At 37.3% G+C, this 17,481-nt stretch overlaps 1 protein-coding gene across 2 annotated transcripts in view; it reads left to right on the top strand.

The window, feature by feature from the left end:
• Tdrd3 (tudor domain containing 3) overlaps window positions 1-17,481 on the top strand; it is a 134,080-nt gene that overhangs the window by 32,243 nt on the left and 84,356 nt on the right. The window contains exons 2-3 of one of the 2 annotated variants that reach the window (XM_055609717.1): window positions 9,604-9,688; window positions 11,198-11,263. In XM_055609717.1, the coding sequence (XP_055465692.1) occupies window positions 9,604-9,688; window positions 11,198-11,263 (151 nt within the window). Of the gene's footprint in view, window positions 1-9,603; window positions 9,689-11,197; window positions 11,264-17,481 lie in introns of those variants that run through there. The other variant, XM_055609718.1, reaches the window with a different exon arrangement.

Genomic DNA, 17,481 nt, shown 5'->3' on the forward strand with positions numbered 1-17,481 from the left:
AGACTGGAACATGGTCGTCTGTTTCTGTGGGCCACTGTACATGCTGCTTCTACAAAAAGATAGAGATTGTCAAATTATTTTTTTAAGGTAAAAGTTGAAACATTAATTTATTTGAAGCATTTTGACTTTTAGAAGTTTAGTCAATACTGAACATTTTATATTTAAGGTACATTTTAAAGAAATTAAATTTAAAAAATTATACATGTGGGAGAGTATTTCACTCTTGTCACAAGTTATTTTTTAAATTGGTAGCAAATTTAAGTGATTTCCCTTTTGAATTTAATATTGTCCTATTTACATAAGCCTTTTATGGAAAACTGCTATGTTATTATGTGAGTGTCTGTGGTAAATTTAAATAGACATTTATAATTGCCCATAATAATTGAAGTAGTAGATTTCAGTTCTGAAATGTTCAGTGAATAGCATGAATTTAAGTAAATTATAAATGTAAACTGCAATGTCTAATTTTCCCTTGCTACAGAATTTTAAACATTGCTTGCTATCTATATCTTGACATAATTGTTGCCATAAGTAGCAGCCTGAACAGAATTAACATCATGTATTTTATATAGGGAATTAGGGCAGAAACAGTGGTTGTTAATGGAAGAAGTGATTTTCCGTTATTAGCTTGAAAGGCTGAAAATGGAGAGTTTGGAGTTTGAGGCTAAGCTGGAGTACAAACTGAATTGGAGGTCAGATTATGGGATTAAAGTCCTGTCTAAGAAAACAAAAACTCAGCCAAACAAAAAAACACACATTCCCATGAGCATAAGTGTGCATGCATGCATTCACTGCATGCCACGCACACACCCCTCCCTCCATATATCAGATGTTAAAAGAGGGCCTGAAGTTTACATGCATAAAGGATACTTGCACTTGCTACTCTTCCAGAGAACTGGGATTGGATTTCCAGCATCTACATGGCAACTCAAAACTGTAATGCCAGTTCTAGGGGATCTGACACCTTCTTCTGGTGTTTGCAGACACTGTACACATATGACACACAGACATATGTGTAGGCAGAAGAGCCTGACACATAATACAGAATAATAATAAAAATGTTGAAAGAGCTACATATGTGTAAGTAGTGTAACCGTCTGCATCTTGCTGACCTCTCAGGTCTCAGGACTGCAAGTGAGAAGCAGCTAAGCAACATATAACTCAGACATAAAGAAACATGTGGCTTTTGTTTTTTAGTAGTAACCATTAAAGAAATTCCGTTCATTGTTTGGCAAGTTGTTTTTTTCTCATTAGAAATAAATAATCCTTAGGTGTCAAATTTCAAAAATATTTTCTAAAAATAAGCAATGGTATTGGACTTGGAAGAGAACTAGTTAGTATCTGCTCAGCCTCTGCTTTCTGCTGGCTGTGTGCTAAGCTTTTCATGTTTTGTTTCTATTAGAACAACTTTATGGATCGATTATTTCCAGTGTTATTTCTGCTTTTTGTAGGAGAGAAACTGAGGCACAAATAGATGAGAATGACTGCTTGTGCCAAAGGGTGGGGTGCATTGAGTTCTGTTTCACTTAAAGTGCAGGCAGATTGGTGGTCATGCTACTTATGAAAACGTCCTACAAGTTTCCATGAGTAATACTTTTAGGTCGCGTTTCTAGGTTTAGAACTCCCTTGTGTTCAATGCAGCCTGAAGCCTGAGGCAGGCACCCCCGGAGTCCTGGGAACTGTAAGCTGGTAGTCGCTCTACAGCACAGGGTAGTAAGGGCCAGCTCAGCCTTGGGCTTATGTGTGATTTTATAGCTATCTCATATCTGTGTCAAGATAGGAGACAGAAATGTCCAGTCATTTCTTACAGTAAAACATGGCTTATTAAAAATAACCCATGCTGCTTCTAAATTAAAGTATGAAAATAGTGAATTACATCATAAGTTGTAACCTCTATGAAAGAAATAATACCCAGGCTTTCATTTTACACTTTGACTTTTATGAAAGTTTACTAGATGAAATCATTGTTAGGTTACCTTGGCTTCTGTGCTTTTTGTAGTATACCAATTATGAAATTTTAAAGGATTTTTTTTTAAATTATTTGCTTAGCTGTTGTAATTATGCCAAATAAGCATTTCAGAGTTAGTGTCTTCATGGGTTGGTTTAGTTATGGAAAGTATTTTAATATTTCGTATAGGAAAACAATTTTATGCTATATTGTTACTTACTTTTTTGTAGTTATTATCTTCAAATGTCATTTTTGTATTGGCATCAGAGAGAAACAATTAATGAAACTATTAAAGCATTCTTTGTAATTGTTACAAAAAAAAAAAAATAGACGTAGGAGCTGTTTCCACTGGTAAAGTTTCACTGTGTAATTACAAGGACCAGAGTTGGGATCCTCCAACACACATCAAGTACAGATGTGACTGCCTGGAAGCCTAGCGTCCACAGGCACAGATGGGCTTGTGCTATGGCCAGCTAACTCCCAGCCAGCTGACGTGGGAGCTGTGTAATATGGTAGAGTGAGTGAGGAAGACACCCGATGTCGACCTTGGGCCTCCACATGCACTTACACAACACACACTTCATTCACAAATTTCTGTATTTCCAAACGAATGTTGAAAAAAAGTAGACATGTATCTTTTCACATACTGTTCTTATTATATCAGTTGAACTTTGAATGCCTAGTAAATGAGTTTCTTCTAAGCTTGAATGATTTTTATATCAAACAAAAATTCAGAAATTCTAGTAGTCTATTTTATTTTCTCTTACTTCCTAGCAGCAGCAGCAGCAGCAGCAGCAGCAGCAACAATGAAATGTCATAGCCTGCTTTAGTACCTTCCAGTCTTGCCTTCCAACAGCAATGCAGTATTATACTGTGAAACAAGGTTGCCATCATGTGGCATTTTCAGGTAGTGCAGCCTTCAGAATTCGTCCTTAAAAACAACTTTAGGTTTTTAGTTTCTAAATTTTAAATGCTTTTAAATGTTAAATTAGATAAAGCTTTATAGAAGATTTCCCCTAGAACTTTTAAATTGCCTTTTACTCTGGCCACTGAAATACTTAAAGTTGACCGGCAGTATTGTGTTCATATTGTTTTGTATTTTCTAAAATTGCTTTTTAGGATTTGTAGTGTTTTAGGATCTATAGTGTTAAATTGGTTCTAAACAAGTTTTTGCATATTTACCCTTTTTGTTTCTATTACAGGTTAATTTTGTGAAACATGTGCCTTTTGTGTGCTGTAGCTTTCATGATGATTTCTTTGACTTTCTCTTGGTATAGGTGTCTCTATTTTCATAACAAATTTAAAAGGTGGTGTAAAAGAAGTTAATGTGGGGCCTCAATGGTTAAGAGCACTGTCTGCAGTACCCTGGCATCTTTAGTGCCCACATTCTTGGGTGTGAAGGACTCAGAGATGGCACAAGGAACTGTAATTCCTTTCCCTGGTGGTCCTTTGGGTAGCTGTGTGCAGGGAGCTCATCCAGTGCGACTGCTCTGATTTTCATTCAGTTCCTTTTTGTGGTGACAACCTGGCCTGGTGGATACTGTTGTTCCTTCTTTCAGTTACTGAGTTCTGTGGTGATTTTGCAGTGATTTTGTTACTTTTTACATTTATCAGTTGCTTTATTCATTGTTAGTAGTGACATTTTCCATGTTTACAGAACACACTAATGTATAAATGCCACATCCTGGTTAAGTTAGGGTCAGTCCTTTTGTGAAATTGTCAAGTATTTGTAGAAGAGTTACTGACATGCTTAGAGCTATGAGCACATGCTCTATTTAGTCACAGTTTTGTAATAAAGCTGGAATAAGGTTTAGAAAGTGTGACAGGGAGACCTGTTAAACTTGGAAATTGAGACTCAGACGGGCAGCATTTGATAGATTCTGTATACTGTCCCACTCATGAAACCAGCCTCTCTCCATTGCATTAGTGTTTGTGTGTTGAGTGTGCAGTGTCCCATGTTGTGTTTGAACATTTGGTTCCCAGCAGACGGAAGTGAGTCACTAGGGGTGGGTAGCTGGGTTAGATAACCTGGCCTGACTTCCTAACCTCTCTGCTTCCTTCCTGAGTGTGGATATGGTGTGACCTATCCTTCTGCTGTGGTAGCTTGATCCCTACGTAAACTGGATACCCTTTCTTAAGTTGATTATTGTCAGATATTTGAACACAGCAGTGAGAGGTGTAACTAAAGAAGTTACAGTCTTAGATTGTCGTAAGAATGAGTATTTTTAATTAGATTTTTATTTTTTATATTAATTACAGTTTTTTTACTTTGTATTCCAGCTGTAGCCCCCTCCTTCTTTCCCTCCCAATCCCACTCTCCCTCCCACATCTCCTCCCTGCCCCTCTCTAAGTCCACTGATAGGGGAGGTCCTCCTCCCCTTCCATCTGACCCTGGTTTATCAGGACTCATCAGGACTGGCTGCAATGTCCTCCTCTGTGGCCTAGCAAGGCTGCTCCTCCCTGAGGAGAGGGAGAGGTCAAAGAGCCAGCCACTGAGTTCATGTCAGAGACAGTGCTTGTTCCCCTTACTAGGGAACCCACTTGGATACTGAGCTGCCATGGGCTATGTCTGAGCAGGGGTTCTAAGTTATATCCATATATCGTCCTTGGTTGAAGAAACAGTCTCATAAAAGACCCCTGTGCCCTGATATATTCGGTCCTTGTGGAGCTCCCGTCCTCTCCAGGTCATACTAATTCCCCCTTCTTTCATGTGATTCTCTGAACTCTGCCCAAGGTTTGGTTATGAGTCTCAGCATCTGCTTCAATACACTGCTAGGTAGAGTTTTTCAGAGGCCCTCTGCGGTAGGCTCCTATCCTGTTACTTGTTTTCTCCTACTTTTAATGTCCATCCCATTTGTCTTTCTAAGTGAGGATTGATCATCTTACCCCCGGTCCTCTTTCTTGTTTATCTTCTTTAGGTGTACAGATTTTAGTATATTTATCCTAGCTTGTAGGTCTAGTACCCACTTATAAGTGAGAATATAACGTGTGTGTCTTTCTGCTCCTGGGATACCTCACTCAGGATGATCTTTTCTAGATCCCACCATTTGTCAGCAAATTTAATGATTTCCTTGTTTTTATTTGCTGAGTAGAATTACATTGTGTAAGTATACCACAATTTCTGTATCCATTCCCCTGTTGAGGGACATCTGGTTTTTTTCCAGGTTCTGGCTATTACGAATATAGCTGCTATGAACACGGTTGAACAAATGTCCTTGCTGTGTACTTGAGCATATTTTGGATATGTGCCTGGAGTGCTATAGGTGGATCTTGAGGAAACACTATTTCTAATTGTCTGAGAAAGCGCCAGATTGATTTCCAAAGTGGTTGTACAAGTTTGCATTCGCACCAGCAATGGAGGAGGGTTCCCCTTTCTCCACAACCTCTCCAGCATGTGTTGTCACTTGAGGTTTTGATCTTAGCCATTCTGATGGGTGTAAGGTGAAATCTCAGGGTCGTTTTGATTTGCATCTCCCTGATGGCTAAGGACGTTGAACATTTCTTTAAGTGTTTCTCTGTCATTCTGTATTCCTCTACAGAGAATTCTCTGTTTAGTCCTGTATCCCATTTTTTAAATTGGATTACATGATTTGTTGCATTTTAACTTCTTTAGTTCTTTATATATATGCTGGATATCAGCCCTCTGTCAGATAGAGGGTTAGTGAAGATCCTTTCCCAGTCTGTTGCCTGTCGTTTTATTCCGACGACAGTCTTTTGCTTTACAGAAGCTTTTCAGTTTCATGAGGTCTCATTTATTCATTGTTGCTCTTAGAGCCTGTACTGTTGGTGTTCTGTTCAGGAAGTTGTCTCCTGTACATTGAGCTCTAGGCTGTTCCCCACTTTGTTTTCTAACAGATTTAGTGTGTCTGGTTTTATGTTGAGGTCTTTGATCCACTTGGACTTTAGTTTTGTGCAGGGTGATAAATATGGATATATTTACATTTTTCTGCATGTAGACGTCCAGTTGGACCAGCACCATTTGTTGAAGATGCTGTCTTTTTGCCATTGAATGGTTTTGGCTTCTTTGTTAAAAATCAAGTATCCATAGGAGTGTGGGTTTATTTCTGGGTCCATTGTTCCACCAGTCTGTTTCTGTGCTAATGCCATGCGGTTTTTATTACTGTTGCTCAGTAGTACAGCTTGAGATCAGGGATGGAGATACCTCCAGACCATCTGTTGTTGTACAGGATCAAGAACGAGTATTTTTAATTACTTTAAACAACCTCTTACTCTCATCATCCCATTTGTTTTTGATCTTTTACATGAAACTATACTTTTTGTTGTTCAGCATATTTTGGAGCTTACTAGTTGAATTTTCTTAGGAGTGTGTGTGTTTGTGTGTGCATGAAGTGTCAAATTAGTCAAGAAATTGAATTTCATAAACATTGATGCATTAGTCGGGGTTCTCTAGATTACAGAACTTATAGCATGACTCCCTCTTTACACATAGAAAGGGGATTAATTAGAATAACTTACAGGCTGCAACATTGGCTGGTTATGAACTGGAAATCCAAGACTCCAGTAGTTGCTCAGTCTACAAGGTTGTATGTCTCAGATAGTCTTTAGAATCCAAAAGAAGTGGTCTCTAATTCCATTGAATGAATAGACTTGCTAAAAAGGCAAAAGCAAATGGCAAAGAACGAAAGCTTCCTTCTTCAGTGTCCTTACATAGCCTTGCAGCAGAATGTGTGGCCCACCTCAAAGATCAGGATGAGAAGTGGATTTTCCAACTTCAGATTAAGCAAAAGTTCCTCATAGGTGTGCCCTCTACTTTTGGTTTTTAGTTACTTCCAGATGTAGTCAAGTTTATAACCAAGAACAGCCATCACAATTGGCTTATAAGAGATCGTATTATAAATAATTAGTTGTTTGATAAGAACCTGTTACAGTGGTAAGATTATTGAGGTGGGAAGTGGAGGCATTTTTCGGTTTCAGTTTTCTACAGCTAAGTTTATAATTTCAGGAAAGTTTAGTATCCCCGGGACTCCTTTCTTCATATGTAAGTTATGAGTTTTGATTACTTTTAAAGATTTGTTTTAGTCTATTTGATAGGCTGTTTCTCTTTAGTTCTAAGAGGTTACTATTTTAGGAACAAGTCAGCATTCTGTTAGTCACTGCTTCCTAGGTCCCCATGTGCAAGAGGCTGGAAGGTGGTGATTTTTAATCACTCAGTCAGTGCTTCACATATCACCCATTTCTCTTTGTGTTGCTATTGCTTTCTCAAATTAGGCTCAGACTAGATTTGTGTTTCCTCATTTTCTAGTCGGAGTGCTCAAGGATAGTTTCACACTTTCTCACTTTCCTGTTTTGGCTTTTAATACTCCCTCTCCATTTACTTTTTCTTTCCCAGGCTGCCTTAGGTTTGCTTAACATTTTGTTTGTAATTACTTTGACCTTGTATATACCTGTCTAAGTATTATATTAAATTGTATAGGTGGCAGCTCTTTTAAGGACAATGTAAAATTTTCATCATTTTACTAATAATTTCTGATTCACATAATACTATTCATATCATAGGGCTTAATGTTTACAGAAATAAAATTAGATGGTGATTAATTAGAATTTCATGCATACCTGAGAGTTATAAACAGATGAAGGAGAATAAAGGAAATTACCATAGCCATTTTGACTGAAGAGGGATGTTTAACTGTCTGGGTTTACTGTACACATCTACATTTCAGGCTCCCTTGTATACTATCATTTCCTGTCTGTCTATTTCCTTTCTGTGGCTTGCTTCTATACTTAAGACCTGTGCTTTCTGCTACACATGTAAGTACTTGCTTTCATTAATCATTGCAGTTCAGGACTACCATGGTCTTTTTTTTTTTTTAAATTAAATTTTATTTTATTAATTACACTTTATTAACTTTTTATCCCCCATAAGTCCCTCCCTCCTCCCCTCCCAGTTCCACCCTCCCTCCCCCTTCTTCATGCATGCCCCTCCCCAAGTCCACTGATAAAGGAGGTCCTCCTCTCCTTCCTTCTGATCTTAAACTATCAGATCTCATCAGGAGTGGCTGCATTGTCATCTTCTGTGGCCTGGTAGGGCTGCTCCCCCCTCAGGGGGAGGTGATCAAAGAGCAGGCCAATCAGATTATGTCAGAGGCAGTCCCTCTTCCCATTAATATGTAACCCACTTGGACACTGAACTGCCATGGGCTACATCTGTGCAGGGGTTCTAGGTTATCTCCATGCCTGGTACTTGGTTGGAGTCTCTGGGGAGACCCTTGTGTTCAAATTTTCTGGTTCTGTTGCTCTCCTTGTGGGGTTCCTGTTCTCTCCAGATCTTACTATTTCCCACTTCTTACATAAGATTCCATACCATGGTCTTCTCAAGCACTAGTAGTACATAGTAGTTTGCCGTGTGTGTGTGTGTGTGACAGTGTCTGGCATTGTTATTCTGGCTGGTCTGTAACTCATTATATAGACCAGTCTGGCTTAAGACTTGTGACAGTCTTCTTACCTCTGCCTTCCAGGTGTTGGGATTGTAAGCGTGGCCACTATGCCAGGTTTGTTCATTCTTTGCTTTTTTTTTTTTTTCTATGTCCACATCAGATTCAAATTTTGGGCCTATGAGATGGCACAGTGGGTAAAAGTACTTTCTGGGACCCTAAGTTTCATCTTTGGAGCCTATGTAAAGGGAAAAGGAAAGAAATAACTCCACAAATTTGTCCACAGACTTCTGCGTATACACTGTAATACATGTGCACACACCTCAAGTAAATACATGAATAATATAAAAAGTTTACACTGATAAATGTCATAGAAGAACTGTAGTATGGGAGGTTTATGGTGGAGTTGCTGACTCCAAGAATGAGTTTAGTATAATTCTGTTGGATTAGCTGCTAGAGCAGCTCGCTTAGCACTAGGAGAATGTGGGCAGTGATGATGGGTAGTGACACTAGTCCATGGCTAAGCAAGTTGCTGTTGATCATAAAACATTTGAGATGCAGATGGACATTTTTATATCATAGAATTTATCAAAAAATATTCTGTTGCATATGGATGAATGGCTAGAGATACATTTTTTCCTTTTTGGATACAACAGTTCATTTACTCTTGAATTAATTATAGTTTTGTCTAGATGTAAAATTGGGTTGTACTGAGTAAATGAACATTTAGGGTTCATAAGACATTGATTTAAAAAGGCAGAAAAAGCAAAGGATCTGCTATAAAGGTTTCCTTTCTTAATGTCTCTGAGAGTCAGTAGTGCTTACTGAAGGATTCTTAAGATCATGATGTTAAAGAGGAAATGTGAGAAGAGAACGTGAACAACAAGTATCCAGGAGATTTTCTTGTTCTAAGTTCTTGTCAACTAAGTTTAAACTTGTGGTTATTTTAGTCTTAATTTTACAATGTGTTTTAAGAGCTTACTACATTGAGAGATATTTATCTTATTGCAAAGAGGAGCTCAGATTTAGACAGGTTGGCATGTAAGCTTCTCTCAGAAAGTATATGGATAATTTCATTCACACAATATCCCATTTAAGGTACAGAAAAGATGTATGTATGTATACTGTTTTTGTCAGAATAGTATACAAGACTAGGATGTTTCACTCTTTGTTAGTATTTAATAGAAAGCAAAGCTGCATATTGTAAAATGTTGCTTAATCTTGAGTTTAGATAATATTAAAGTGTTTATTTTATTTTAACAGGTATCTTTCAGATGAAGGCATTGAAGCTTGCACAAGTTCTCCTGGCAAAGTCAATATAAATGACATCATCCTGATTGCTCTCAATGTAGGTTAAGTTTATTAACTTTTATTAGACTTTTTAAATTTAAATCTATACCAATGAAAAGTACATTATAAACTGTATTTTATACTAAATAATGTAGAGAGCATTTTTAGTTTTTGTTCCTTTTAAGTTATAGAGGTGTTTGTTGAATTTAATACCTAATATTAGCTGGTTGTAAATATCATAGAATACAGTGAGAAGGGAAAAAGTCATTAGTTGTAGAAAGCATATTTTTAGTGGTTTTGTAATAGTAAGTTCTTTAAAACAGTTTTGATTTAGTTTGCATTATGTTAGTTGTAGCCTTAATTTATTTTAAAAAACATTATTTATTTTATTTTATATGAATGACTGTTTGCTTAGCTGTATAAATGTGTACAGTGTGTGTCCCTGGTGCAAGGGGAAGGCAGATTAGGTTGCTGGATCTTCAGATGGTTGTGAGTTGCCATATGGATTCTGGTAACTAAACTCAGGTCTTCTGCAAGAACAAGTGCTCTTAACCTCAGAGCCACCCCTCCACCCTTACTTCTTTTCTTAGATGTTTTTTTTTTCTGCTTAGAGTTTTGTGATGAACAGATTAAGTCTTAACTTTTTTCATGTGTAAAGTAGGGAAGTAAGAATATTAAGAAATGGTATTAAAATCCTGCATACAGTTTAGGTTCAAATAACGTTAATTATTCAGAAAAAAAATTAAGTGCAGTCTTCATTTAATGAGCACTACTGATATTTAGTAAGTTTAAAAACACAGTATGTTATTTCTCTTGAGATCTATATTTCATGGAATGACCTTCCAAATATTCTTAAGTTTTCACTTTTGAAGAAGACACTGTCCTTAGTCCATAAAATCTCTACTTTTTTATATGCACTGTGTAGGCATATCACAGTCACAGATGCGCTATAACCTTAGTAAACAGTTTCTGTGTTTTAGTTTTTGTGTGCAGTGGTTTCCTGAATCATACATACTTCCGTCTTTTTGTAGTTAGCCAGTTCTTCACTGTTATCTCTTTCTGAAATTTCTGTAAACAGGGGACTGCCCTTTACTATAAAGGTGATGCTGCTCTGCCATCCCAGCAACACCATTCCCTGTTGTTTCCTTTGCTTTGCTGTATTATGAATGTCAGAGCTAGGGGAGTAATTGGTTTTCATGCCTCTGGATATTAAGATTCTATGGCATTAGGCTGTTAAAACATATACTGTGCTTTTTGTAGTCCAAAGCTGTCATTTGATTTTTGGATTAGAGCATTAATTTTAAGTAAGATCATAATGGATGTGATTTGCTGGGGATTTTAGTAGAGAAGAGTGACTAAGGTAAAGGAGAACCAAAGACATACGATGCCTCTGTCTCTTTCTGTTTGCTTTGCTGGTACAATGCAACGTGTAGCTAAATGATTTGAAATAGTGATAGTTCAAGATATTTGCTTAATTTTTCTTCAACATGCTTGATGTAGTTTCTTTTGTTCATGAGACTGAATTTAGGTTTACTTTTCTATTTTAATAATAAAATATTTATTTTAGACAGATTTGAGAACAATTGGAAAGAAGTTCCTTCCCAGTGACATCAACGGTGGCAAGGTAGAAAAGGTAAAGAGGAGGGAGCCCCTCAAGCCCTGCTGACCGCCATAGCAACCTGGAATGTGCACTAACTGGTTACCAGACAGCAAGGCTGGAGGGCCACAGACAAAGCTGTTCCGCTTCACATACAAACATTGTTTAAAAAACAAAAAACAAACAAACAAAAAAACGCTGGTGAATTTGAAAGTTAGAAACTTCATTTAGAAATTGTAAATATGGTCTATTAACTTGGCATGTAGCACTTGTCATATTATTAAGTGCCAACAAGCCCCCCGTTCTGTTTGTGTTTTAATTTTCTTTGTAAACTGTTACTAAATTTATTCAATATGCTTATGACTATAAAAGTATAAGATTATGAGGTCATTAGCAATTTGGCAAAGATGAATGTCTGGTTGCTGTTGTCATTGTGTGTTTCATATACAGGTGTTCATATTTGGATTTTCTCAGTGGCCTTATTTTTTTTTTTTTTTAAATGCAGGAATACCTCTTAAAAAATAATCAGGTAGGGGGAATATTCCTGTACATTTCTGTTGAATTATATTTTTAAATGGAAAATAAATGTATATTATTTTAATAAAGTGTTTAGGATATGCTGTTGGTTTGGGACATGTGTTATGCAGGTATGTACATGCATGTGCATTTGTATATGTAGGTGTGTTTGTAGCTTATAGGATAACCACCAATGTCATTCTTCATGACCCTTCCATTTTTCTTTTCAGACAGTTTCAATTTAGCTGAACCTTTGGCATAGTTAGTGAGCTTCTAGGAAGTTATCTTTTCTACATCCCATTTCAATATCTCTATAATTCGGATGTGCACTATTGTGTGTGTGTGTGTGTGTGTGTGTGTGTGTGTGTGTGTGTGTGTGTACTGAAGATCATACTCAGCTCATCATTCTTATGAACCAGTGCTCTACTGGCTGAGCCATTTCTCTACCAAATTTTGTATAAGAACTTCCTGTGAATTGTGTCAAGGTTTCATATTTGTCAAATAAATATTTTTGAAGTGTAAAAAAAAAAAAAAAGATACGCTGTTGGTCCTGTTCTGAACTGTTAGTCCAGTTTCTTAGCAGTGTTACAGTCCACAGTGTCTTCTTCATATTCCCTCAGAGGGAGTGGAGAGCATCAATTACGCTCCTCTGGACAATTCTTTGTACATATGTCACTGCCACAGCTTTTTTTCCCATTTATCTTAGATATTTTGCTTATTGTTAGTTTGAAGTGCTGTTTTCTGATTTTTAGTGTATTTTACAAAGTCCTCTCTAATTTGTTTATATTTTACTTTTGGTTACAAAAATATTTGTTCTCAGATGTAATTTTCTGCTGTATTTGGCTTGGTCCCCAAACCATCATTACTATTGCTTGAGTTTCTAGTCCATAGCCGGAAGATGGGGCCTGGTAGTTTGCATTTTGATTATTTTCAGAGGGCCTTGCTGTCCTGGAAACATCCTTAGAAAGCCCCCTGCATTATAACTACAGATTGTCTGGCAAATGTAGGTAGCTCTGTTGGACAGTAATTATACAAGAGTGCATGTACATCTGTATACTAGGTTAGTTAAGACAGTGAGAACCTTCTGTAGTACTGTTTTACTGTTTTTCCATTGTCTATGTGTCCTTAAGACTCAGAGCTCTCTGCTGCCTTGAGCTCACCAGCAGATGGAGACTTTCTTTACCATGATCACTTTCTCAGCACAGTTTTGCTTCTACAGTATGTGCAATACTTTTCAAAGATATGAATGAAAATATTTTGAAAACAGTTTTAGTACAAAATTTAAAAGCTGATATAGATTGTATTCATTTTGTTGGCCATATATAGCTATATTTAGGCTCAATATATAAGGGATATATTGTTGATATGAATTGAAGATTAATACAGCTCACTACACATTATTTGTACCTTTATTACGAAGATTTATCACCTAGCATTTCATCATGTTAACGATGCTTGATTGTTATAAAGATACAATCTACCATTAAATTACATGTTACAGTTCTAAATAAGCTTTATCTTAATCTGTAAATAAGGTATAGGGAATTTAATTACAAATATGCCTATCTTTTACTTTGCTGTGCCAATTATTATATGAAGTATAATTAAATATGATGCTAATTTATATACAATGAAATAGAAATTGGATCATTCTTTTTATGTTTTTATTGATTATATTTCTTTCACTAGCTGCTTTTCACATGAAATGTAATTGTTGGTTTTTAGAAGGAAGTAATATTCTCTAGTTTCCTTTTTATATTAGGAAAGGAAGAAAGGTTTAAAAGGGAGGTGAGAAGAAATGAGAACAAGAGAGAAACAGAGTGAGCTAGATTTCATGGTTAACTCCCAAACACAGCAGACTTAGATGGCCTGAATCCCTTCACTGGACTTGATTCTACTGAATTCCAAGCCTGTCTGTGATAGTTCCATTTTAGAGAGTAGAGAGACAAACAGACAGATGCAGAGAGACACAGAGAGACAGAGAAAGACACCTGAGGATTGGGGAACATTTTTCCACGTATTTAGAAGCCAGGGAAGAGTGGAAACCACCATGTTTGTAGGAACTTCCTCCATTTGCCTTGTGTGATTTTTTTTTTTTTTTTAAGCCTCCTCTAAGTGTCCTCCAACTTCTCTGGACCCTAGGCCTGAGGCTCATCACACTGTTATTCCTGGAGCCTCTGCTAACAGACAGGTAATTGTGTTTGCAGGTCCATGAGAGAAGGCTGAATTTCATCTCCCGAAAGACCAAAGTTTGTGCTGCCACTGTTACTGTTAGTGAGAATAAGATTTTTCAGGATTAGGAAGAATAGGAAGAGCTAGTAGATTGGTGATCATGTAGTTATGTGACATTTAACCTATCTACTCTGGGTGTAGTCTCATCCCGAAATGTCTCAACCTTCAGAAAGACATTATCATCTGGATTTTTCAACTCCAGTTTTAGTCATTGTTATTATCACTGATTATTTTGGGACAATACAGAATTGCAAAAAGTGGAATTAACTTTATTAGTAATTAATATGGCACTTTCCCAGAGGGTCTTTCCCCTCCAATTCTCTCTGTAACATTGTTTTGAAATTTCTATTTACTCCGGATAATGTTTGACCATGGCTTCATAGGTTTTAAGCAGAGATTTGAAAGGTGATGAGAAGGTGTACAGAGGATTTCCTCCACGCTTCCCAGTCCAAGCTACACGTTTCAATAGTTTTTTTTTTTTCCTCTATTGTCTTTAGTTGCTAAATATTGGAGGTGGGGGTGCGGAGGGAAGGAAGGAGAGAGAGGATACGGAGAGACAGACACATGTAGAGACAGAGGCAGAGACTATGTTATATCTCATACAACTTCTTTTCTGAGTTTTTTTTAGGGCAGGGTTTATGTTTCTTAGATATTCTGTAGCCTTGGGACAGCTAGGCACAAATAGAGACTATGGGAAATAGTCATGATGTAAATGCAGTATAATTATTTAATATTTTTTGCTGTTTAATTTAAAAGATTTATTATCTTCATAGCAGTTTAAAAAAGGTATGCATGGTAATTGTAAAATATAGCTTAGTTTGAACGCGTTGTGTCCAGTCCAGTTATTCGAGGTTGTCGAAGAAGCTTAACAGGAAAAATGTTAGATGTTTTGTGGTACTCTTCTGAAGAGAAAGGACACAGATGTCTATTCACTACAGATAGGGAACCAATAACTAGTTAAGTAACCCATCAGCTGTCCAGTTTGATGAGCCAGGGAGTTTATTGGGGTTACTTACAGAAATATTGGAGAGGCGTTGCCAATACCAGTAAGCATGCTCTGCATAACCTGCAGATGGCTCAGCAGGTATGAGAATCTTCTCCAAGCACCCCTACTCCTCATTCGGAGCAGTGAAAACTCAGGAAGGTCTCCCTCCAGCAGACCTCATCAGTCTTAGGTATCAGCTCTGCAGGGCTTGGAAGGTGGTTTACCCTAAGCCTCCTGGGCCTCCCACCAGGCTGGAAGGTCTCAACCTGGAAGAAATTGCTGCACAACAGTCAGGTTCTGGAGTTATTTCTTTTTAAGTTGTATATGACTTTTTAAATTGTGAAGCTTCATTTTTGCAAGCTCAAGTGACTGGCTTAGAGCCCCAGCAATACCACCCTGAGCCACAAGATGGCTGCCATGCCTTAAAATTCAGCGGGAAGCAGCAGAGTTCTCAGTTTGAAGGGTGAATATTTTAAAGGAAAAAAAAAAAGGGAAAATATTCAGGCTTTAATCTAAAGCTGTTGTCTTTAGACTATTACTTTGTTAATTTAGTACAAATAGTAGTTTGTTAGTGTTTTATTTGCTGAATTATTTATTAAAATTAAGCATGCACTTGTATTTTTCCAAAAAATGAATAAAATTAGGAATTTGTGTTTTATTTACTGAGGTTTAGTAAAGCAAATTGTTATTGCTCCAGTCTGTATTCTTCTAAGTGTATATTAGATAGATAAATTCTGAAAACGAAAACAACCACAATAACAACAAAGCTTTAAAAAATAAGTTCTATCAGCAGCAGTGAAGGCAGAGACTTGGGGACTTGTGGGTGCCCACAGGGAGCGTGACCTTGGACTGGGGCCTCCACAAGGCTCCTGTCCTCGGCCGTTTGCTGTGATGACTCAAAGCACGAAGAGCCTGGTGTTTGCTGTGTTATTCTTTTTACATATAACTGTTGACTTTGTTGTTCAGGAATCTCAAATTTGGGAAACTAGTCAAGACATTTTTAAAGGCTCTAAAATTCCTAAGATAGGCACTTTAGAATCTCACAGTAAATATACCACCATATACGTTTGCTTTGTATTATTATCATTGCCATCATTATTATTTCCATTTAAATAGGTTTCCTGTATGTGTAAGAGAGTTGAAAATATGAAAGGATCAGGATTCCAGACGTTTTTGCCAATGTTGTTTCTTTCAATCCCCGATACTTTTGGTTTTACCTTCTCCATCTTTGGAGCATCAAATTTAGAGTTTATTTTTAGTAAAACCTTATTTTGTTCTCTTTTTGATTTGTTTGAGAATCCCCTTTGACTAATGTTAAATGATTGGTCTCTCTTATCTGTACAGTCTTTTGGAAAACACAAAAGCACAAATTACCCCCGTGAATTCAGATTTTGTTGCTGCAGCGCCCATTTGAAGCACCAAATGTCCTTCAGCTGTGGCAAACTGCTGCTCAGTCTGTAGTTTCTAACTATAGTGCAGCATCTCCTCTAGTCTCTGTGCTCTAGAGTACAATAGTCTTTAAAGAATAATATTCTCTTTTCTCTGTATGTCTCATCTGCTTTTAATGTTTGTTGTAGAATACACAGTCGAAAATGAGCTTGCTTTGGTGAGACAGCTCCATGTTTGCATTCTGTTTTGCATTGTAGTGACTGATGACCTCTGGCAAAGTATTTCTCTCTCTGTGCTGTTAGTTTTATTTACATGAGAAAAGAGACTGATCCTAATGTAGTACGTACTTCCCAGGTGAATTCAACAATGTCTGCAAGGCTCCTGGTTTGCCTTCTGGTATATTGGTTGCATGTTAAGTAAGTTATAGGAGAGCACTGGAAAAATCATTTTTTAATAAAATTTTATTCTCACTACTTTTTGAGAAGTTTTCCATATAAACCAGAACAGTTTGGAACTTGCTGTGTAGCCAGATCACTTTTGTGATCCTCTGGGCCTTAGCCTCCCAGGGGCTAGGATTATAGGTGTGCTTTCTGTTTAGGAGTATTTATCTTATTATTTATCTTATGTGTGTGTTGTTTTGCCTGCATGTATGTCTGTGCACCACATGTGTGCCTGGGATTACAAAGGCCAGAAGAGGGTGCTACATCTTCTGAAATGGAGTTTACAAATGGCTGTTGGTTGTTAGCCACTGTGTGGGGGCTAACCTGAGTCTGCTCAAAGATCAGCCGGTACTCTTAACTACTGAACCATCTCCTCAGCCTCCAGAAATAGTTTATATTTAAGCAGGTAAAAAATTACCTTATTCATTCATTTACTTAGGAAGTGTGTGTGTGCGCATACACCCTCGTGGTTAGGAGTACGTTTTTTCCTTCCACCATGTGGGCCCTGGGACTTGAAATCTTCAAGTCTTTATGCTTTGTGGCAAGTGCCTTTCTCACCAAGCCTTCTCCTTGCCTATAGCAGTTTTGAGTATGCATATGTACAAAATGAAACAGACACAGAGCTCCAAAGAAAAAAAAGAGATTTATGTCAGAAGTTCATAAAACAGGGAGAGCCACCCAAGCTTAGGTGC

The sequence above is a fragment of the Psammomys obesus genome, unplaced genomic scaffold (assembly GCF_907164565.1).
Source record: "Psammomys obesus unplaced genomic scaffold, mPsaObe1.curated_primary_1811, whole genome shotgun sequence".
Lineage (NCBI taxonomy): Eukaryota > Metazoa > Chordata > Mammalia > Rodentia > Muridae > Psammomys > Psammomys obesus.